At 41.1% G+C, this 23,392-nt stretch overlaps 3 protein-coding genes and 6 long non-coding RNA genes across 16 annotated transcripts in view; 5 read left to right on the plus strand and 4 right to left on the minus strand.

The window, feature by feature from the left end:
* LOC135338663 (uncharacterized) overlaps positions 1 to 4,857 on the plus strand; it is a 34,719-nt gene extending 29,862 nt beyond the window's left edge. The window contains exon 2 of the long non-coding RNA XR_010395710.1: positions 4,641 to 4,857. This is a non-coding gene — a long non-coding RNA (uncharacterized LOC135338663). The remainder of the gene's footprint in view (positions 1 to 4,640) is intronic.
* Positions 1,083 to 7,667, minus strand: LOC135338545 (uncharacterized). 5 transcript variants are annotated; one of them, XR_010395548.1, is made up of 6 exons: positions 6,591 to 7,667; positions 4,257 to 5,489; positions 3,079 to 3,784; positions 2,746 to 2,828; positions 1,980 to 2,542; positions 1,083 to 1,882 (listed from the first exon to the last, which is right to left on the minus strand). It is a non-coding gene; the product is annotated as an uncharacterized LOC135338545 (long non-coding RNA). The 5 variants fall into 5 exon arrangements; XR_010395549.1 differs by having other exon boundaries at positions 1,083 to 2,542; positions 4,257 to 5,186; positions 5,273 to 5,489; positions 6,591 to 7,660; XR_010395547.1 differs by having other exon boundaries at positions 1,083 to 2,134; positions 2,428 to 2,542; positions 6,591 to 7,658.
* A 727-nt stretch (positions 7,668 to 8,394) lies between these two features.
* Positions 8,395 to 19,468, plus strand: LOC135338540 (uncharacterized). The gene is made up of 5 exons (XR_010395535.1): positions 8,395 to 8,597; positions 17,187 to 17,348; positions 17,553 to 17,685; positions 17,921 to 18,031; positions 19,241 to 19,468. It is a non-coding gene; the product is annotated as an uncharacterized LOC135338540 (long non-coding RNA).
* Positions 8,834 to 10,835, plus strand: LOC135338515 (uncharacterized). Its single transcript, XM_064534680.1, has 10 exons — positions 8,834 to 9,058; positions 9,143 to 9,391; positions 9,456 to 9,525; positions 9,578 to 9,642; positions 9,714 to 9,839; positions 9,890 to 9,964; positions 10,018 to 10,130; positions 10,183 to 10,317; positions 10,371 to 10,545; positions 10,603 to 10,835. The coding sequence occupies exons 1-7, from the start codon at positions 9,035 to 9,037 to the stop codon at positions 10,087 to 10,089; spliced, it is 681 nt and encodes a 226-aa protein (XP_064390750.1). The 5' UTR covers positions 8,834 to 9,034; the 3' UTR covers positions 10,090 to 10,130; positions 10,183 to 10,317; positions 10,371 to 10,545; positions 10,603 to 10,835.
* On the minus strand, positions 9,029 to 10,901 carry LOC135338616 (uncharacterized). 2 transcript variants are annotated; one of them, XR_010395653.1, is made up of 4 exons: positions 10,714 to 10,901; positions 10,297 to 10,626; positions 9,253 to 10,213; positions 9,029 to 9,185 (listed from the first exon to the last, which is right to left on the minus strand). It is a non-coding gene; the product is annotated as an uncharacterized LOC135338616 (long non-coding RNA). The 2 variants fall into 2 exon arrangements; XR_010395652.1 differs by having other exon boundaries at positions 9,029 to 10,213.
* LOC135338525 (uncharacterized) lies at positions 12,986 to 14,626 on the plus strand. Its single transcript, XM_064534699.1, has 7 exons — positions 12,986 to 13,370; positions 13,423 to 13,519; positions 13,570 to 13,652; positions 13,704 to 13,817; positions 13,866 to 13,993; positions 14,048 to 14,434; positions 14,485 to 14,626. Exons 1-6 carry the CDS (start codon positions 13,368 to 13,370, stop codon positions 14,211 to 14,213), a joined length of 591 nt encoding a protein of 196 aa, XP_064390769.1. The 5' UTR covers positions 12,986 to 13,367; the 3' UTR covers positions 14,214 to 14,434; positions 14,485 to 14,626.
* LOC135338654 (uncharacterized) lies at positions 13,060 to 17,193 on the minus strand. Of its 2 annotated transcripts, XR_010395700.1 has the most exons (4): positions 16,848 to 17,193; positions 15,273 to 16,552; positions 14,479 to 14,940; positions 13,060 to 14,396 (listed from the first exon to the last, which is right to left on the minus strand). It is a non-coding gene; the product is annotated as an uncharacterized LOC135338654 (long non-coding RNA). The 2 variants fall into 2 exon arrangements; XR_010395699.1 differs by having other exon boundaries at positions 13,060 to 14,940.
* LOC135338473 (uncharacterized) lies at positions 14,698 to 16,860 on the plus strand. The gene is made up of 8 exons (XM_064534615.1): positions 14,698 to 14,956; positions 15,010 to 15,185; positions 15,250 to 15,532; positions 15,584 to 15,777; positions 15,829 to 15,978; positions 16,031 to 16,145; positions 16,191 to 16,397; positions 16,474 to 16,860. The coding sequence occupies exons 1-8, from the start codon at positions 14,765 to 14,767 to the stop codon at positions 16,792 to 16,794; spliced, it is 1,638 nt and encodes a 545-aa protein (XP_064390685.1). The 5' UTR covers positions 14,698 to 14,764; the 3' UTR covers positions 16,795 to 16,860.
* Positions 19,469 to 19,807: 339 nt separating the features above from the next.
* Positions 19,808 to 23,392, minus strand: LOC135338625 (uncharacterized). 2 transcript variants are annotated; one of them, XR_010395664.1, is made up of 3 exons: positions 22,061 to 23,392; positions 21,783 to 21,864; positions 19,808 to 21,714 (listed from the first exon to the last, which is right to left on the minus strand). It is a non-coding gene; the product is annotated as an uncharacterized LOC135338625 (long non-coding RNA). The 2 variants fall into 2 exon arrangements; XR_010395663.1 differs by having other exon boundaries at positions 19,808 to 21,864.

Genomic DNA, 23,392 nt, shown 5'->3' on the forward strand with positions numbered 1-23,392 from the left:
GGAATTCTAAATACATTATCACTGCATGGGAATACATTGGGAACAAAAAAGCATCAAGAATTGGAGGGTGCCTACTACAGACAGGTGCCCTACAGACATTACACATTGCAAGTAAAAACAATTATCTCACAGAAGCCTAAAACTACAACCACAATTGAAGTGACCTTTGGCATGCCTAAAACATGACCCTACAAAAAGGTTATAGTTGCACCATAATAACACACAACCAATGTCCTATGCCAGTGGCACAACACATGACAATAATAGAGAGAATCTGTACAGACTTTCCCCAGGTTATCAACAATCATTGAGAATAATACAAAAGCATGGATTGCAGGCCTAATACATTGGCATTGGGAACAGACAATGTAAAAATAATTATCTCACAGAAGCCAAAAAGTACAACCACAATTGAAGTGACCTTTGGAATGCCTAAAACATGACAATTATAACTTTACACAAGTAAGAGGTAATAATGAGTTGCACACCATTATAATAACACAATGTCCTATAGGCCAGTGGCACAACACAGTACAGACAAGTTGTAATTGGTTACTACACAACAATTGTAAATTTGCCTAAGCCACACACACACACACACACACACACACACACACACACACACACACACACACAACACACACACACAACACACACACACACACACACACACACACACACACACACACACACACACAACACACACACACAACACACACACACACACACACACACACACACACACACACACACCTGAAACAGTTCCCCCTGCCCTTGGACTCCCACCCTTCAAGACCATTCTCGAGAGGCCTTCATCCAATCTGTAGGCCCAGCTGTATCCATCTCAAGTTCTCCCTTAGACATATTCCAGCATTTCTTTACCACTGAAATAATGGATAACAAAGTAGCTGAGACAAATTGATACGCTAGGCAAATGATGACCCCACTACAACATGATAAATGGACCCCACTCACGACTGCTGAGCTAAAGGCTTACATGGGATTCTGCATTTTCATGGGGATCGTGAAACTCGCAACGATTGAAAATGATTGGAGGAGAGACGTGCAATTCCACTACTCACCAATTGCATCGAAGATCTCACGCGATCGCTTTAGGGACATCCGACGATACCTCCATTTCACGGACAACACCACTCTCCCGACTCCAGGCACCCCAGGTAGCGATCGTTTGGCCAAAGTACGCCCCCTCTTCAATAAGATCAACGAGCGCTGTTCTGCTGCATACAACTTAGGCCGTGAAGTTGCAGTAGACGAGGCAATGATAAAGTTTCAGGGTAGATCTGCACTGAAACAGTACCTCCCAAATAAACCTGTGAAGAGAGGAATCAAGGTTTGGGTCCTAGCAGACGGGTACTTCCACATGCTACAAGTGTATACAGGGAGAGAAGCCACACCAGAGAAGCAACTGGGAGCATGAGTTGTGAAAGACCTCACAGCCTCGTTGAAGCACATGCAAGCACCACCACGTCTATTTTGACAACTTTTTCACGTCTGTCAAACTGTTGGAAGACTTGGAGAAGGATGGCATTTATACTTGTGGTACAGCTCGCGCTGACCGCAGAGGCTTCTCCAAGGCTCTCAAGCAGCCAAAGCTGACAGAAAGTAATAAGCATAATTATTATTTACCTTTTCAGGGGGGAATACATGACTCTCCAGAAAGAAAAAGGTGACGGTCTCAGTGACAATAGGGTTGTCCGTGTGATCTCCACAGCCTCTGACGCCACTTCGGTTATCTCTGTACAACGTACAGTCAAGACAGGCGAAAAAATCTCCGTCCCGTGCCCACAGAGCATCGAGGACCATAATCGCTTCATGGGGGGTGTTGACAGAGGGGATCAGCTCAGAGGGTACTACAGATGCCCTACAAAAGTCCATAAGTTTTATATGTACATTTACTTCTTCCTAAAGGATATTTGCATTACGAACAGCTACATATTATATCGACAGTATTCACCCACCAACGCACTGAAAACCCTCCTCTCATTTCGTCACGAGTTGGCCAAGAAGCTAATTGGCGACTACTGCTCCAAAAAGAGCAAGACACCCTTGAAATCGCTAGGAATAGCTCACTTCCCTCTTCACCACCATGGATGTACGCAGAGGTCGTTGCCATCTGTGTTATCAGAAAAACAAAAGGAAGGACACAGCATGGTTTTGCCTACAGTGCGAGAAGTGGTTTTGCCACACTGGCAACCCCTCATCTGACTGTTTTATGCTATGGCATAAGAACATGTAACTAGTTGTATAAAACGTCAACTCCTATGAGTTTTTATCCTGCCTGTTGAACATGAGTAGAAATACTTAGTACTGACTGTAACACGTAACCAGTGTACATTTACTACTTTACAAGCTATCTATATGTAGAGTAAGCGTACTAGCAGTTTAATACACAGCCACAAAGCTTACCTATGAAGTGCTGTGGCCTTGGCTGGTCCGTTCCAAACCAGGAGATCCCGACAGAGAATGCTAGGCAGTTGCCTAAAAGTTAGTTGCATCTTTCTTTGCCCGACGGAGGCGAATGCTGAACAAGATAAAAATAATTGAATATCTAACCGTGTAGACTACACTCTAAAAACAGGCTGTAACCTTACTTAGCTACTATTAAAGCATACTCTGCACACTCTGAGGCATCTCAGTAGGTATCTAAGTATAGTACATTAGCTAAGAAGGCTTATAAAGGCTTCACTAGCTACAAGTACGATCGTTATACGCACAAAATCTTACCTCTAAAAGAATCCTTCGCTGTGGCCTTGGCTGGTTGACAATTCCGTTGTAGTCCAGGAGATCCTGATCCGCGGTGGGCGGTACTACGTATGAAATCATAACCGCGGCTATTCGGTTAAAGCCTCCATACACACAACAAGTTATTAGTTTTAAGAGTGACAGACTTTTAATGCTAAAATTAATTTTCAAAATCCTGTATGACACCCTGGATAGATATACTGTGAAACTTTTTATACAAATTCATGACTTGAAAAAAGTTGTTCTAGGAAGCAGTGTACTGATGATTGTGTGTCACCATAGCAACAGATAGGGTTATATAGTGACAGGGCTTACCAAGGAGACAGGTTTAACAGACGTTCTTGAGTTGGGCACATGATTGGCAGACCTTTGTTCTCTTGTAGCGCATCTTAGCACCAGGACACCATCGGAACACAGTGTAGGGCCGGGCACAGATCTGAGGGGACACTCTGGGTAACAATGACCTCATTACAATGACACTTCATTATAATATTTCGGGCACTTCTAAAAAATGTTTAGCTGAGAGGGGGAAGCGTTTAATTCAGGGGGTCAGGGGTCAGGGGTCGTTCCCCAGAACAATTAAATGATTATCTGAGGTGCAATGTGTGTTTTTCCATGATAAATTTAAGCCACGTATACGATGACTACGTAACGATAATACACAAGGGGTTCTAGTACACTTATTTTAATTCTTGTACATCATGACATCATTAATCGGGGGAATCCCCTCCCCTCTCTATGAAACCCTGCCCAATAGTTACACCTAACAAAGTCAATTCTCATCAGAGTACATCTAAATCAGCAGAGTTGTGTACCCACCTTTCTTGATGATGACTAGATTGAGCACACTCAGGTTGCTGTCCACTATGCAGCCTCTCACTGACTTGCGTTTCCTCTCTCAAGTGCGTCTGGGTCTGTGCCCCTTCTTGAGGAGGAGCTTAACACGGCCATTAGTGAGGACACCTTGCTTCATGGGGAAGCCCTACTTGTCACTGCCACCGCTGATACGAAACACATAGCCCTGTGTGTGTGTGTGTGTGTGTACGAGGGCCGGGTGTGTGTGTATGTGTGTGTGTGTACGAGGGCTGGGTGTGTGTGTATGTGTGTAGGAGGGCCGGGTGTGTGTGTGTGTGTGTGTGTGTACGGCCGGGTGTGCTGTGTACGATCTTACAGAACTGGAATATCTACAAATAACATGCCCAAAGGTAGGGAGATTAGATCCTACCTACCGTATAAGCTCTATTTAAGGCGCCACATAAAAATATTTCCGCTGGTATAGGTGGTTGTATTCAGAGGTGGAAAATTACTTTTGAGGCTGAATGGTGTGTCTTTAGAGGGCGGCCTTCTAATTGGAGATAAAAAAACAGCTTTTCCAACCTCTAATACGGCTACCTTTACCAGCATAAATATTTTTATGTGGCGCCTTAAATAGAGCTGATACTGGTAGGGTTTGACAAGTGCATTCAGTATGTACTACTGAGACAATTGTTTACCTCTCCACTGTTGTATGAAGTCCACACAACGACCTTTAAACCTCTTAGTATTTGCGACAACCACATTGCCCGAGCCTTCGTCCTCCAGCCAGTTGTCATCACTTCGAAGGCGTTTCTTCATTTTTAGCTTGTTTAGTCTGGGCATTTGAAATGCTGAGCTGGGTTCTGCTCCATAGTGTGTTCCTCAGTACGGCTAGACCAACACCACTTCACTCTTGCCCCGCTATACTCTACCCTCACTGGGTCTTCACGAGTTTCTTCCCCAGTCGAACGGCAATGGTTCCAGCGCATGCTCCTATGTGGAGTTTTATTTTCTCATGAATATAATTATTAATGAGCTATTCGCAAAAGTAGCATTTTTTTATAACTCTCTTCCCTTTGCAGTTTGTTTCCTGCTTCCTGCACCAATCTATTACACATGGCAGGAACTAAATATAGCCACAAAGCCGCCATGTGGCTTTGCTTAGAAACTTCAACACTAACAAATTTATACAAATTTACATGCCACAGCAAACTGAACTGACAAATTGTTGCAAAAGTATGAGATGAATTTGAACATGTTCAGTGCTATCTTATAGGATTGATGAACATCTATACGTAATTGTTTAACTTTTTCGTGTCGATCCATTGAGAGTCGAGAAATGCATCGTTGAAAATGCTATATAAAAAACCACAAAATAGTACTAGTTGGAGAGATGTGAGCACACAATAAGCCACATTATTTTTGTGTATTACATCCAACAGATGTCCTCCTCAATACATTCCAAGCATCGTCCAAATCAGTCCTACTTGTATTCTGTGTGGTACGAAAAATATGCTAATATTACAGGTCAAAAATTTGTTTAATCAGGAATTGCCTGAACAGACCACTGTATATGCTTACCCCACTGTAGAGAAGCTCAACTAACCTACCCAGCTTATTTAGTATACCTAGCAAGTGGAATAAACCTGTAATGTTACTCATAAATTATTCCTGAACATCCAACATTAACGAGCAACAGGTTAATTAATCTCACCGTTATTTGCCACATAATAGCGAGTTTTTAAGCATTTCTAAATGTTATAGCAGCAGTGGGATACAGCCATTATTACTGTGGCTGTGGACCAGAATGTACTTCTGGTCCATTTGCAGAGAGTTTGCTGAAACGAAAGAGCCGGAAATTGAATTGGACTCAGACAGCGAAGACCAGTGACAGTGACAAGGAGAATATAGAAACAAAAGTCATCACTGGCCTGGAGTAAAAGACGAATTGATAGATATGCAAACATGACTGAACATTTAACCATACATAATGTTTTAACTATGCTCTTTGTATTGTTTACATAGCCTCTACACAGGCTCTCCTTTTTCTGTTCTTTATCACAATCGATTTATTCGTTCAATGAGATAAAATACGGTATTAATTGGAGGAATAAAGAAAGAAATAGACGTAAAGTTAGGAAAAAGGAGAGCCTGTATCGGGAAGTCGCGTGAGGGTAGAAGGGTGGTAGAAGGGTGAAAATGAGCGTGGGCATACTGAGCTAGAGATGTTGGACTGCCCACGCAGAGGTCTACGACTAATAAAACTTTGCCTGCAGCAAGCAGGACATGGACTTGGAACTGGAAGTTTGCAAGCACTATAGCTAGCTATACCTTAGGCTTAGCTAGATGATCTACTAGTCTAGATTGTGTGTTTAGATTCTATCACTATTACCTTTTCTTGTGTCTTTCTACATGCTATAGTAGAATAGCTTAGTCATCATTATCATAATTATAGCAGGTAGCTACTGCCACCAGAGCTGGCCACGCTGGTTCTCTGATCTGACTTGCAGCACAGCTTGGTGGTCTCAGTGCAGTACAGTCTTACTCTGAATGCGTGGGAGAATACCTTACGTCACGATTGTGGGCTACATATCGCCCACGTTCATAAAAATCCTTGTGGATCACGCGATTTCCCAAACCAGGCCTTACTTTTTCTTAACTGTACGCCCATTTCTTTCCTTGCTGCCTCACTATGTCTTTCTTATGTTTATGGATGAACAGTGACAACAGCAAGAAAAAGTAAGGCCTGGGAACGAGGCTATTGTTTACACACTATTTATGATATATTCACATGTAGTGCCATCTACAAAAGTCAACTGACAAATTGTTGCAAAGAGAATACACTTACAAAACTCTGCATACACTTAGCTTAATAACATTGGAACAGACTAGAAGTTGTGTCCCACCCGTAACAGACTAGCAACTCCATGTAAAAGCCCAAAATCATGTTACATTACTCAACAAAACTTGCTTCAACTTGAAGTATACGCCTAATTTCAAACATATACTACAAAACCAACTTCTGTACTTACCTTCTGAGCTTTGAACAGCTTCTAACAGTGGTCTGGGTCTATGCTACACAGCTCTAACTACAGGCAGCTACTCACACAATGGCACCAGCTATTTGCTTCCGGACACGCCCACTTCCTGGAAAATAAACTTCTCGCATTTATTCCAGTTGCTTTTCGACTGTCCTGTGTTCCAAAAGAGGAAGGGGATTGGAAACGAAAATTTTTGCGTGAAACACTCCGCGTTATAGGGCGTGGCTAAAACTACAAAGGGATTATTTTATAGTCAGCATGCTCATTACCTGTCTTTGCTGCCATACCATACAATGTGCTGTACATAGAAATGGTGAAATTGATCACTTTTAATGTTGAATATTCTAAAAAGTAAAGAGAATATAGCTCTAAAAGATCGACTAAGCAACGCAACCACTATCACTAAACAAATAAATGCTATAAAAGAAGGAATAGCCCTTACTATGAAGTCGTGAGAGGTCAAGGCCCGTGGTGTGTCTAAAAGTATACTAAAGCAGTTTGAAGGACTATACTGCAAACGTTTACGAACAGTAAAGCTTATCTATGGCATGAAACCATTCTATATAGCACTTAGATACATAATAACCAAGTCAAGCAATGTCTTTTGCTGTTTAGGCTTCGCAGCAGGGAAAGAGAAAAGTTGACATGGAGTAATTCAAGCTATACTCAACAAAAACTAAAAACAGAGTAAAAACAGCGGACTTAGACAAGTTAGAGCTTGTCAGTGGTGTAAACTTACTTCTCTAGAGTAACCTCCCAGCCTCTGAGTGATCGCTAGTGGATAGGAGACCTAGAAACAGTTGAAATACAACCAGAGTACGGTCAAAACAAAAATAATCACGAGCGCAAAATCATAACGCGGAGTGTTTCAACCATTTACACAGGGAGGCCTGGTCGTTTCCAATCCCCTTCCTTTTCAATCTATGGTTCCATCAATGTCCCTGATGGCAAGACTCCTCGCGACACTTAGCCTCGAGACCACGCCGATTGAAATCGGCCAGAGGAGGCGCAAAGCACTTAACCTTTGCTAATCAGGTCTCTAATTGCCGTTGTGTTAATTGCATGCCAGTCTCATGAATTAGCCGCCCTCAGGTAGGGGAGAGACCTTGAGAAGGGCGGCTGATTCAAGAGCCTAACCATGGGTACACAGGAGTGAACTGCAATAAAGATCTCTTTCACTTGCACTGAGCAGATATCAAACATTCAAGAGCTTCCACAACTGAAGATGTGAGATGTGGAATGCTTCTTCAGAGATATGGTGGGCACATTTTACACTTCGTAAATTGGAGGAAAGTTCTCCCAATCGAATGGATCCCTCGTTGCCATCAATTATTACTGTTTTATCAAATGCCTTCATTTGATGTACGTGCGAATATATACTACAATCAATGTGCCAGTTGATCATCCTCCCTCACAAGTTACTGCAATATAACTGACCACAACTATTTATATATTGGACATTGATAATCATGAGCATTATATTCATGGCTAACAGCTAATAATACGTGTATAATTATGATGCATGTTATTGCTGCACTTGGTCGAATTTCAATAGAAATGTACAACAAAAGATTACATGAGCGGTGAACAATGCTATTAGAACATGATTGTTTACAGTCGTGCGAGTGTTATACAATTAAATTAATGCAGTCATTGGAAATCGATCAACGCAAAATTAGGTTAGGCGACAACAGTACTTAACCGAATAGCCGCGGTTATGATTTCATACATAGTACCGCCCACCGCGGAACCAAAATCTAAATTATTTTGTCTTCTCACTTGCAATAACAAAAAAAAAAAAAAAAAAAAATCTAATTAATTTTAAATTACTTTCATTATCAGCTTCTAGCAAAGAAAGATGTGTAGCTAAGAAGCAGTAGCAGTTTTCTGCAGGCAACTTTGTTGCAAACTAGTCTAGAATAGTTATTCTGCCAGGATCTCTGAGTTTTGAACGGAGCAGGTAACCAGCCAAGGCCCCAGCGAAGGATCATTTCACAAGTAAGCTCTGTGTGTGTATAGAGATCATCATTTTCCTAGTCTAGCCTTTAGAAGCCTTTTGAGCTGATTTAATATGCTTGTCCACCTACCTAGATAGCCTCTGAGTGTATGAAATATACTGAAAGAATACACAGCCAAAAATCCACAGGAACGTTTCAGGCCCGTGGGGAAATCAGCTGAATACAGGTCTGAATACGGGCCTGTATGCGGATGTAATCGCCCACGGCCTGCTTACATCCTGGAACCACAGGCCTGTTACAGCACGTGCATGTACGCCCAAATACAGCCCCTAAATAACAGGGCCGTTTCAGCATGTACCACCCACGCCCTGCTTACAGCATGCAACGCATGCGCAGTAAGGAAGCACTGAAATGCAGGTGAATGTTCATATTCATTACACTATAGATCTATGATTACACTGATCGAACACAGAGAGAATGAGTAAAGCCAACAAGAACAAGGTAAAGCACAACAGTAATTACTGGAATAACTCTACAAGCTAAAAATGAGTTGCTAAAATAATTATGATAAAAATATATGTACAGCAGCAGTTCACCATTCCCTTTTCATCGAGTGTACTTCCTCGGCCTGCAACAGAAAAAGAGAAACAGTTAGTGAATAGAGAAACAGTGAGTAAAACAAAAACTATGCTCACACACAGGGGTCAGGTACGAGTCGAGTTAGAAAATGGGAAATCTGGGGTAATGACTGCAGGGACGGTTGAGAGTCTTCTCAAAGGAATGCGGTCCAGCGGGATAGACGTGACCAACAAATCGTTGATGGACAGCAGTGGGGTATGTTAAAATATTAGGTGCTAACACTTAAAATCCTAACATTGAACCATACACACACACACAGCGTTTGCTATCTACTAAAACCAAAGTAGTGGCAGGGGAGAAGTATCGACTCAAATATACAAAAACAGCGGGTAAAAGATTTAAAATGTGGATAAATCAGTTGAATAACATTATTTAATACAGGTGAATCCTCTTCAGGCTCAAGTGCTTTAGTGGTACAGTCTATACAAAACAAAGTCTTGCTGGAGGTATAATAATAGAAGCATGATAATTACATTAACTGGTGTATATACATGCACGCCTTTGTCATTAACTATAGAATATTCTCAAAGAGCTAAAGGAAATTAATACAAGGCTGGTCAAACTAGAAAGTGGACAACAGCAGTGCCTCCAAAATGTCAAGACCACAAAACCTATCTTTTCCGTTGAAAAAACAGAGTACATGGTGTGTATAATTATGCCACAGGTCATAAAATAATATTACCTTTGACTTAGCATACACTCAAGTCCAAACTGGGTGCAGTGTTTTTACGCTCCTTGAGGAGAGAAGTGGATGATGAAACATTACAAGTGCGTATTCAACAATGCACTAATATTTATGAAAATACATGTTATTCACGTAGTCACTGGCCACACAAGCAATGGACAGAGATGCAAATGACCCCGAAAAATTGGACGCAGTTTGCGGTGGTTAAAAAAGAAATTTAGTGAGTACAGGGTCGATGAGAGGAGAAAGGTAAAATTTTATCACTAATAATTATACCACTTACGCTTACACTCCAAACAAGGTCCTTGGATTGAATCCATACGGCAAATTCCCTGAAAGGAAAACCGAGACAGTGGCAAGGGATATGATCGGAACATTAAAGGCTCCAATGAGCAGGGACATTGAAAAATGTTACCTCAAGAACTTGACACTCTTGGTGACGATGTTCTATGATCATGAATTGCACTGTTACGTTGTTTCAAATTGCAGAAGAAGTTTGTCAGAGAGGAATCCCCCCGTGCTCGAGAGGAGGGGAAAATGTATGTACAATTTAGAGAGTGGCTTGAGTATCGTTTTGGAAAGTCTGGTGAGCCATGCCCAGCAGAATGGCAAACCATACTAGAGGACGATGGAACCAGTCATACCGACGAAGAGTCACCAGTCGGTATGTCATTCAGAAGCAATTCATATAGTAACTCTTTGTACGTGTGTACGTGTACAGACTCTGATCCAACCCAGCTGAGTCCTTAAGAAGAAACAATGTATAAACACAGAGCAAAGTATTCAAGACTATGAGTATAATTATAGATATTATAGCTTCATTGTCTATTACCTGCTTTGGAACTAAAGACGTACATGTAGACTCTATACCTTCTGTGATTTATGGTCCATCCATTAGACTAGACATGAGCTCAATATTAAAGTACACCAGCAGATTAGAATACACGCACGTGGACCAGTTAGTCCATTATATAGCCTCCGGTACAGGAAGCTCAACAGGAAATTACGACATGATTACACAGCCAAAAATCCACAGGCCTGTTTCAGGCCCGTGGGGAAAATCAGTTGAATACAGGCCGGAATACGGGCCTGTATGCAGATGTAATCGCCCACGGCCCGCTTACATCCTGGAACCACAGGCCTGTTACAGCACGTACATCCTGTCCTGAATACGGACCGTAAATAACGGGCCTGTTTCAGCCTGTACCACCCACGTCCTGCTTACAGCCTGTGCAGCCAGTGTATGCGCATGCGCAGAGAGAAAGTTGCTTAGCTACGAAATCCACCAAGAGACTGAAAAGGTGCTTCAGTTTGATGTTCTCGTTCAGTTGCAGCTTTAAAGGATGGATGGAGTAATTATATTATTTATGTAGCTGACTGCCAAGGCCAGCTAGCAAGAAAAGAGAGAGAGAGGAAGTAAGTAGAGTCTAAATAAGGAGCTAGTATAGTAGGTCTAATTAATACTCACTTCTGTCCATTTGTCAGCTGCTAGATGTCTCTGCAATTCTTCTTTCACTGTCTCTAGGAGTCTAGCTCTATAGGCTACAAGGTGTGCTTATGTGGTAATGTATAAATAATTATGTTGACGGAGTTATTTCGTATTGCAGATCTGGTTGCCTCTGACGCAGGTTGTTGACTTCTTCTACAACGTTTAATATAAGTGAGTGCTCAGCTGGTTTTTAAAATGTTGGTCAATATGCTGCTTATGTATAGGAATACACATCTAAAAAGGACCTCTACAACGACTACTATATAAGTGAGTACGAGGTATATAAAATGTATACCTATGATATTGTGTCATCATTACTTTACGAGCTCGAGATTCAGGTTCTATTATTGACTCACTTACTCGAACTCGTTTACGTACGTATGCACACACATATGTACCTGTGTCTATGTCATCATTACTGTACTGATTGAGCTCGAGATTGAGGTTCCTTGTCACACTACTTGAGAATGTGAGCCAATTAATAATTATTTAACTCACTTTAAACTCGTGTACTGATGCACACATACAGATGTACATATATAAATTGGAATGCTCATGCCATCAATGATTTCAACCCATCATGACCAGAAGGTATTTTACAATAATAATTATTGTCGTTTACATTGGTTGGTCTAATTACAGCATCGTGGACACACCTATATCGTGGACACACCTATATCGTGGACACACCTATATCGTGGACACACCTATACTTAGGAACTATCAGAATTTGGCAGGTAAGCAATCATTCATAATAATTATAAAACTTTGTTTGTGTTTTGCTTTAGTTAAGTTACTGGCTGTGGACATGGCTGGTCTGTGACAGTACAAACAGTCAAACAAAAAATGTATAATGGTAAGAAACATTATTTTCTTTGCAACCACATTCACTATATACACAGTGACAGAGGACATGGCTGGTCTGTGGACAGTACGAACAGTCGAACAACAAATTATATTGGTAAGAAACATTATTTTCTTTGCAACGATATTCACTATATACACAGTGACAGAGGACATGGCTGGTCTGTGGACAGTACGAACAGTCGAACAACACATTATATTGGTAAGAAACATTATTTTCTTTGCAACGATATTCACTATATACACAGTGACAGAGGACATGGCTGGTCTGTGGACAGTACGAACAGTCGAACAACACATTATATTGGTAAGAAACATTATTTTCTTTGCAACGATATTCACATGTCTTCTTTATACACACAGTGTGACAGAGGACATGGCTGGTAGTACAAACAGTCAAACAGAAAATTTATAAATGTAAGAAACATTATTTTCTTTCCAACCATTATTCACGTGTCTTCTTTATATACACAGTGACACACTCGAGCAGCACAAGCACTAGAAGAAACATTCCTATTAGTGTTGTAAACTGTCGAACTGTCTGGCTATGTTTGTTTCTTAAAAATTTTAACACTTCGTTGAATTATTCATGCCAAACTCAGCTTTTAACTGTATAAAAGCAAACCGGAACTAACTGAGAACATAGGGCTGCTTACAGGCCGTGCTCAGGCTGCTTACAGCCCGTTCCACGGCTGATTACATGCTGAAATCCACAGGCTGCTAAACAGTACCTAACCAAACAGTTGAATACACCACGTGGATTTATACCTGTAACGGGCCCGTAACAGGCATGAAACGGCCCGTGGATTTTTGGCTGTGTATGCAACTAAGCAACTGGGTGGAGCTGGTCTTTGCAAGAAGCAGCCATGGAAGGGAGAGACACCCGTTGCACGGTCTGCAAGGTAGATTTTCCATATCCCTCACATCTGGAGCGCCACAACACAAGTGCTAAGCACAGGAGACTGGAAAAGTTAATCAAAATTGCTGCCAGAGTAGAGCTAGAGAAAGACTCTGTGACTCATTTTCACACTACAAGGGTAAAATTAATAAGACGAAGACTAGACGTGGTCTATATAAATAATTATTTTTATTAGACCATTGAGAATGGAGAAGAGTTTGCGCTCAGCCTTGAAATGGTAGGTGATAAATGTGTGTTGTATATTAAAAGTTACTGCATAGAGAAAACAGACAAATGACAGTGAGGAAGATCTCCTGATACACGGAGAGGATGGTGCTAATTCTCAAGCAGATATATTGAGCCCACATTCTACTGGCAATGATTCTGGTAATTAATGAGTAAAATAAATGTGCACATTATGTTACAATACTCTGTAGAACAAAGTGGTGACTATTTCTACCCTTTTACATCGAAGACAATGGCAATGGGCTTCATCTTGCTGCGTACACTACGACCCGTGGTATGAAACGGTAGACCATTTACTAGTAGTACTAACTTTCCTAATTTCTAGAGCGAGAGAATAGGTGATTTTGCCCTTAAAATGTGCAAAGAGATAGATCCTTGCTCTCCCAGTATCTACCAAGTGAAGAGTGTACGACTACCAGGGTTCACTGAACCAACAAAGGTAAGTTAACCAAATTAAATGCTTATTTCCAAATAATTTTAAATGTAGTGCAACTCTGGAAAAGGAATACCATTTTTTGTCAACTTCCCCTCAACAATAGTAAGGAAGTGTTTGGGAACACCTCGTATTGCAGACAACATACAGAGACTTCCTGTTTACTCAAGTGAAGGAATTTGGTACATATTAATGTAATATATAAAAAAATTATTATTACATGGTTGTTTTTATAGCGAAATATACGAGGCAAGAAGGTGGCACGAGGATCCCAAATACCACGCTCCCATGATCACACATAATGGGAAACAGGTATTCATTGGTGATATTGTCAGTATGGAAGCTACACAGGACACTTGGGCAAAGATAATGAAGTTTGAGGTTGAGGTACACAAGTACTAGCTGCATCTAGCAATATTCCATTTTACCTTTAGAAAGAGACACACCAACTAAGTGCAACTGTGAGAATGATCTGCACTGATGGCCAGAAAACATTTGTAACAGACGAGACTAAGATTGCCTGCTCTCAACTAAAGGACGTCCAACGGACAACCCTGTTCAACAAGGACAACACTTTTGTGCGCTCTACAGAGGAGAGAGATGGTAGAGCAATAACATCACAGGTTAGTTAAATATATAATTATATTAATCTGATTGTATGGAGTACCTTTAGGAATGGAATGAGTTGATACGGAGTCACCCTATCAGACAAACGGCAAAAGGGCTCTCTGTTATAACAGTGCCGCTCATGTTGTACACTGACGATACAAGTGGGAATAGAAGTCGGAAGTGGAACAAGTTTGACAATTGGGCCCTTCTTTTAGCAGGTGAGGACGTTTGTATGTATTCCCAATGCTATAACTATTGCGATTTGTATGGTAAGACTGCCAAAAAAGCAAAACAGAGACCTCAACAACATTCACCTAATTACTTGCTCCAACAAAGTGCCATGTATGGAATTGGCAGAGGGCTTCATACATGACCTAATACAATTGGAAGAGGGTGTGGTGATGTATGATGCGCACCTAAAGACCAATGTTCTTGTCAGAGCCCCAGTGATCCTGATAATTGGAGACAATCCCCGACACTCCAAGATCTTATCACACATGGGGAGCACAGCCAACAAATTCTGTAGGATGTGCATGGTGAGTGTTGATTAAAAAAATGCAATACAATAATACAAAACACATGTCTTCAGTGTGACAAAACAACGACCACAACTATTGTCGGGAGGCTGAGAACAAAGGAGAGCTCTAACACACAAATATCCCTCATCACAATGGCAGATGAAAAAAGAAAGAGAACTCTGCGAACAAAATACGGTCTCTATGATGTGTACAATCCACTATTCCAACTATCGGTGGACTTGTACAGGTGAAAGCGATTGAAATGCACATACATATAATTTCAATACACACGCAAATTGTTTGTTCTCCAGAAGCACACCTATCGACTGCTTACACACTATCCTGCTCGGAGGGTATAAGTACATGTTCAGGGATCTGATGGAGAGGTTAACTGCTAGACAGAAACAAGAGGTGTCAGCCTCAATTGACCAGTTCCCACGCTCAGGCCTGGACATCCACATCAACGGCAGCATGACCAGATATCACCAGTCATGCGTGGGAAGGGACTTCAAGGCTCTTGCTCAAATAGCTCCGTTTGTGCTGCGGCGATATCTGAGCGATGGAGAAAGAGAAATATGGCTGCACCTCTCAAAGGTACACCTAAATTGCTGTGTAACGCAGTTAATCGACACTAAATGACATTAGGTTTTTAAAGGAGCGTACTCTCATAGTGCAACAACCACCTCCATTAAAAAACTGAGCACATCGTGTACATCCCTGCTACAATCTCTAAAATCTCACAAGTCGCACATGCTCAATAAGCCAAAGTTTCATCTTCTACTACACTTAGCGGAGAATGTAAAAGATTTTGGGCCCCCATCTGTGTTTAACGCTGAGAGGTGAGTATTATAGCTGATTCAATAACATACAGTTAATTTACTGAATCACAGATGTGAAACCTTCAACGGTATCATGAGGGAACAGAATCTACACAGTAATCGACAGGCGTCAAGTCGTGACATTGCAAATAGATTTGCCACACTGGAGCAGCTCCGCTACCTGTGTCAGGGAGGTGTTGACCCAAACAAGAGCACAGTGAGGTAAATTTCTAATAATAATCATACCCACGCAGAGTTGTTAAATACTAAACAGATGTGGCAAGGGACTCACACACCTCATAAAAGAACCATCATTGCAATCTTTTTTGGGAATGCCAGGGCCAGGACACGGTCAGAAGGACATAGCCCAACACGGTGCACCAAGGAAGGTGGGTTAACAGTTAACATTAATACTTTCAAGACATTGCTCATAGATTTACAAGCAAAGGGTATCCTTTAATGACCTGGAGCTACACCTTCACACCGGCATTATACCTCTCGGCCAGGCACGAATGAATGGAACAATGGTTCTAACGTACATGGCAAGATCAGAAATCATACAACCTTATAAGGCTGTTTACGCACAGGAGGTGGGGGTGATAGACGTGGGAAATTACATCTCCTTCCAAAGATATGATAATGTAAGATAGATAGCACAACAAAATGCATGCATCACTGTCATCAGAGCTTCACCTGCATCTTTAATATTTCTACTAGGTTGAGTATGGAAGACTTGTGGCATGTTTCTGTCAAGACGGCACACAGGCACAGATTCTGGTCCAGCGACTGATCCCTACTACACGTCAGAATGAAGAAAATTGCACAACACTACACATATTGCCAAACATCAGTCAAATAGATGCGACATATATAATCATCCCTATTTCTATTATTCACGAATGCACATCTAACTGCAAGTACGTACAAGGAGCAACATATTTAGCCGAAAGACAATCTATCACTACAGAAAAGAAACTAACATTAGAACACGACTATTCAAACTGTTTATTTTGCTTAAATGAGTATGCACTTAATTAATTCGTTTTTGTATCATCTAACTATCATTTTTCCACTATATAAATACACCTCACCTCAATGTTTATATGATGGATGGGCTTGAAAACACTTATATGATGACCTAAATTGTGTAAAAGCAAACCGGAACTAACTGAGAACACAGGGCTGCTTACAGGCCGTGCTCAGACTGCTTACAGCCCGTTCCACGGCTGATTACATGCTGAAATCCACAGACTGCTAAGCAGTATCTAACCAAACAGTTGAATACACCACGTGGTTTCATGCCTGTAACGGGCCCGTAACAGGCATGAAACAGCCCGTGGATTTTTGGCTGTGTAGTTTAGTTAGTTTAGAGCCTGTTTTTTTAGTGTAGTCTACAAGGTTTGATATTCAAATTATATTCTCTTTTTCAGCATTTGCCTCTAGCAAAGAAAGATGCATAACTTGGAAACAGTGACAGTTTTCTTTATTCAACTTCTTACTAAAGTAGTCTACAGTAGTTACTGTGTCAGTATCTCCTGGTTTCTAACGGAAAAGTCAAGCAGCCAAGGCCAGAGCGAGGGATCTCTTCAGAGGTAAGCTTTGTGTGTGTATTATAGCAAGCATTATGTAGCTAGTATAAGCCTTCATAAGCCTCTGAGCTGATTTAGTATGCTTCTGCACTTGCCTAGATAGCTTAAGAGTGTGTAAAGTGTACTTGTGTAGAAGCTGAGTTAGTTTAGAGCCTGTTTTTAGAGTGTAGTGTACAGTGTTTGATATTCAATTATTATTCTTTTCAGTGTGGCAAAGAAAGGTGCACCCCTTAGTAACAGTAACAGTTCTCTTCAAGCTACCTTGTAGCTAGTTACTCTGTCAGGACCTCCAATCTGAACAGTCAACCAGCCAAGGACAGAGCGAGATTTTACTTCAGAGGTAAGCTTTGTGTGCGTATGATTATAGCGATGCTGTTTTTAGCTTGTACATAGTGTTCTTAGCTGATAATACGCTTACCTACGTAGCTTGTAAAGTGTACTGGCTCCAGCAGTGTGTTGAAGCCGAGTTTAAAATACAGAAGCCTATATGTACGCTCAGCAGTGTTGCAATGTAAAGGGGTCATTGATTTGTCTAGCTATCTGTTGGTCTCATCCACAATGTATTCTGTTATCAGCTGTGATGAATGCTGGAATTTTGTCTTGAATCAGAGATCGGAAAGTTTGGGCCAACAGATTGGTTGAGATGGTGGGAGTCCATAGTCAGGCCAGGAGTGGAACTGCTTACAGTAAGTGGTGTGTGTGTGTGTGTGTGTGCGCGCGCGCACTTGTGTGTATATTTATGTGCGTGCGTGTGTGTGTCTGTATGCGTGCCCGCGCGGGTGTGTGTGTATCTGTGTCTGTTATGTGTGCCCGCGCGGGTGTATGTGTGTGTATGTGTATCTGTGCACACGCGCGCGCTTGTGTGTATCTGTGTGTGTGTGTGTGTGTGTGTGTGTTCCCTGTGTGTGCCTGTGGCCCGACACAGGAAGAGCACGACAGGAGATTGTCAGAGGTACTCTGTAAATTGCAAGAAGCAGGCCTCACCATGTGTAAAATGGTACTTTATACCATGCTAAATATTATCAGTGCTCTGCCAAAAGTTATGCCTAGGCTTGTGTGAAGTTCCTGCTTGCTTCCAATTGGGGTTGGCTTGTGTAAAGTTCCTGCTTGCTTCCAAGGTTACAATTCAATTAGGCTCACTACTCAATTAGGTGTACATGTACGAGGTTGATTGCATAATAATGTTCTGACCTTTTCAGGGGAAAGAAAGAAAAGGCTTGTTGGGCTTATGAGTGTACTGTTTATGAGTGAGTGTACTGTCTACTTGTGTAAGGACATTTTCTTCCCAACATAATAGGCTTGTTGGTTGTGTTATGCTCCCCAGCTAGGATTAGGTCACAATTTGTCATTAGTTGGCTTGTGTGTTTGCCTGTGATATGCATTGTAATTTTGTGCCCAAAGTTAAATCTTTTTATGAACTCCCAGTTTGTTGTAGGATCACAATTACTTTATATGTGCCTATGAGTGCCATTGCATGTAAGTTTGCTTGTGGGAGCCTATACATAATTATGTCTAAGGTTGCATGATTCATAATTATTTGGCACCCTTGTATGAGATGTACTGTACTTTGTGTATGGCCATTCTCAATATACTTTTTTAGGTTTGTTGGCTTGTGAGTTAGTGCCTAATTTTTAGTGTGCTGTCTATTATAGCAATTCAATTATAATTATGTGGCTGAATGTTATTATTCAATTTAGTGTGTGTATTGATTGCATGATAATCTTTTGATCTTTTAGGCACCACCCCAAACAAAGGTACATTTAAAATTCAATTTCTTTATGGCTGGCTTGTTGGCTGGTGTTTGTCTCTGAGAAGGTTATGTTCTACTGTGTGTAAGAACAATTGATTCTAGAGGTGGTCTGCTTGGTTGGTAATACTCCTTCTTCCTCATGCAGGTCTGTGAAACTATCGTCACTGCTATCTGCCATGGAACCACCACCATCTTATGGGTCTGAGAAGGTCTACTCACTGTGACTACTATCCAGGATACCTAGGAGTACCTCATCCCCTGTGTACAGAGGCCTCTTAGTCATTGTTGTACCATAGAATTAATTGTAATTGTATTTATTATAATGTATGTTCACTTTTGAGATTGATATTGAAATACAAATTTCACATAAAAATGTCAGCAAATTTTTGATTACTAACCTATGGTGATCGGACTCAGTACGGCTTCTGTTGACCTTAGAGAGAAGCCTTGTGAAGCTGTGGAACTCTGGAAGGTTGTAGCTCACCACAAATTAATTAAGAGTAGAGTAATGTGCGGTTGACACTTCAACCGCGGCTACCAGCTATTCAAGTATTGACGCTTCAAAGTGTCAACCGCGGCTATTCGGTTAATGTGTATTTCAACATTAATTTGATGTGCCATACATGCACCTTTCTTTGTTATGTTAGCAAAAAAAACCCTGGGCCCATACGGTATATACCTTGGTACTTCCCCTGATCAATGGTCCTAGCAATTTTTCAAATTGTAAAAATGTGTTTTTGGGCATTTTTACAAAGTCACTAACATATTTGACCCACTTGAATGTTACAACAGTAATGTCATTCCTTATGAGGGCATTGTGCACAGCATCCCGTGCTTCCTTCACTACGTATCCAAAGGAACTGTCTACAACGCAATTGCATTTGGAGTCACAGGATTGTCAGGTTCAACATGTACTTCTATATATAGGTACAGGGACACCTTCGTCAATAAGTACACTTGCTTTTCAGAGTACTTCTGGATGACTGTTTCAGACCCTGTGTCTGAATAGTCCGGGGTTCCGTTGGCCGAAAACAAACAGCAATTTCCCCTCACTATTATTACCGTCTTGTCTTGTGGATGTAGCACCTGCCACTTCCAAATAACAAACACCTTGCCGTCTTTAATTCTCAATCCATCGACATTGACCACATTGGCAAACTCAGGTGTGAATACTAATGAGGAAGAATGCTCGAGCTCATCAAAATCTTCATTTCTTGTCGTATCTTGAACTGGTTTGGCAACAACAAGATCATTTTGTAGTTGAATGAGCGTCACATGCACATTAACTGTGTGAACGAGAATGGATTATTAAAACGTAAAACAGAGAACGACGACCACTTTCAGTCAAGTATTGAGCTGCTCCCTCCCACAGTCAAACACAGGGCGGATGAGATTTTGGCCAGGCTTCTCAATAGCTGGCCTTTGTTGCATGTAGCATGCATGTACGGTCCACTTTATACGTATATACATTGTAAAAGGAGGCCTCAGGCTCTTCTGCTGTGGTACATGCATGGTCCTGGATATCACTTCTTTTAATCATAGATGATGGCTTCTTATAGCTGGTTGTTTTGGAGTGTTCCCTGACATGATTCTATTGATGGCAAGCTCTTTGCTCCAGGCTGTCTTGCATGATGTCTTTCAGCTTGTTGGTTAGTCTCACGAATCAGCCGCCCTTCCTAGGTCTCTCACTTAGGAAGGGCGGCTAATTCATGAGACTGACATGCAATTTTGTCTCGCGGACCCAGACCCTGAAAGAGGGTCTGGCCAATTTCACCGTACAGAGTTGTGTTGACCGCGCCACAAATATCGTGGCGCTCTAAGTGGCTGATAAGTGTTTGTAGTAAGTTGTGAAACCGCACAGCTGCACTGGTAGCTAAAATAGATTTGGCAAATCTAATTATGTGGTTTCACACATCCGTCCTCCACCCACTAACCACTTATCAATGCAAACAGCCACTTAGACCGCTGCACAAGTAGCTCATGTGTAATTTGCCAGACGATAATATATTGGCTGGTCCACAAGACTACATGCAATTAACACAAAGGCAATTAGAGACCTAATGAGCAAAGGTTAAGTGCTTCGCACCTCCTCTGGAAATCGGCAATCATAGTCCAATCATAGATCATAGATAGTAGAGGAGAGGGATTGGAAACGCATACGTAAATGCCCGGCCCATGCGTGTCACGGTCAAATTTCTTCCTTTCCTACCTCCGTCACTAGAAATTGACCTTTGTCCTATGATAATTTTAGTCTTTAACAGCCAAAAGACAGGCAGGAAGGCTACTACTGACTAGCCAGAAAGAGACATGAGACAGGCAGGAAGGCTACTAGGATCAAGTTAGGCTACTAGCTTCCATTCGTGTTTCAGAAGTTAGTATTAGAGGAGTTTTCGCCATTGTTTACAGTGGGATCAGACACAGTGTTAATTAATAGAAGTTCAAGAACATGTTAACTTCTCTTTTATAGATCTAGATCATAAACAATTCATTATACAAACAATTTAACATAATTATTGTATGTCTACTCGTGATGTAAAGACAGAAATAATGATGCAATTTTCTTGAATGTCCTCTTTGGTAGTGGTTCAGTGAAGGTGCTACAGTCTGCCGATGTAAACTCTGAAGAAGCATCATCAGATGCACACAATCTGAGATTAAAAACAGTATCAGTTTGAGATAACAGTTACCTTGGGTCTTCCACAACTGACACTTCCGTCGTTTATTCTCTCATAACTCTTCCCCAAAAAACTTGCCGATCCATTCGTATAACTACAAATAAAGTGTACAATAGCATGTAGTAACATTAAAGGGTCACTTCTAGCCTATATACATTTGCTACTTCAACACCTACACTTCCATAAAATCCCACAAGTGAAAGTCATGAGTGTGATAATAAATTTGTCAGCAAATACTACCATGGAGAGTCAATCACAAAGTTGCTACATTTAAAAAACACTTAACATACCACTGTACTTGTCTTCAATCTCAAACAGGCTGTACTTCTTTTTGGAGAGATAAAAAAATCCCACAATCCTCAACCAGTCAAGGAAAGCTTAAAAAAACTCATGAAACTCCTTTAGTAGACACTTCTAGGTTAAGGTTACAACTATACTAGGTACTAAGAGCATAGTACTAACTGGCATAGCCCTGTGCAATATTCCTGAGGCCAAGGCACTTCTCTGTCTTTCTAAAAAGATGCCTTGCTTCAGTTACCGCTACAGCATTGCGTCGGCGTAGGCGAGACACGGATGGGCCGAAATTGTACTGAGTCCCACACATGCGTTTCCAATCCCTCTCCTCTACTATCTATGCATAGATACAGGGATTTGAGGAGTTTTTATGCCTCGAGGCGTAGCGGCACGAGGGATACGGTAAAGCTGACTGTGTGTGTGTCTGTGTGTCTGTGTGTCTGTGTGTCTGTTCCAGCTGTAACTGCTCAACGGTTGCAATGCGACGAAAACTAACAGCTTCTATAGGCTTCTAGCCACGTTCTCTTGGATTTTGATTTGTGGATTAGCAAACTAAAGCTTCTTTCTCGAGTTATGGCTAGTTTGACTCACATTGAAGGCTGTTGCAGTCTCTTCAGAATCTTTCATAGCATCATCTGTCCGCACAAACTTTATATTCAACATATGAGTTAGCCTTGCATTAAAGCGCTAGCTTTTTGTTAGCTACAAGACTCAGAAAATACCTATTAAAACAGCTAGCTAGCAGTAGCCATTTGTGAAATTGATCTCTTTGGACACACCCTTTAATTATTCCTATGGATGTAATGCGCATGCGCGCTCATTCCCCAGATCCAGATCCTCCTGGCAGAATTATATTTTTCTTGAGGGCCTGGTAAGCCACAAAACACTACTATAGATAACAATATGTATGTACACAAGTCTTTTCTTCTTAAATATTATAATTATACACTGCATGAACTACAGATCCAATTTTCTTCTTTCTTGAGGTCCTGGTATTAAAGCCACATAATACAACAATAGATGCATGTAATAAGTCTTTTCTTCTCAGTGACTTTATATAGATAAGCTAACTTTATGAAATAATTATGCACTTCCGCTTATAATTAATTGAAAACAAAATCTTCTTCTTTGTTGCTTCCTAGATCCTTGAGGTCCTGGTATAAGCAGCCACAAAACACAACAATAATTATACAATTGCAAGTCAGTTTTAGACAGATTATTTTATACACTTTTTCCTCTTCTATACTTTCTCTTCTATACTTTTGAGCGAAAGCAAATCATGGCGAGAGGCATTAGCACAGCGCCAGCTTGAACACTAGTTGCAACTG

This window comes from Halichondria panicea, chromosome 7 (genome assembly GCF_963675165.1).
Source record: "Halichondria panicea chromosome 7, odHalPani1.1, whole genome shotgun sequence".
NCBI classification, from domain to species: Eukaryota; Metazoa; Porifera; class Demospongiae; order Suberitida; family Halichondriidae; genus Halichondria; species Halichondria panicea.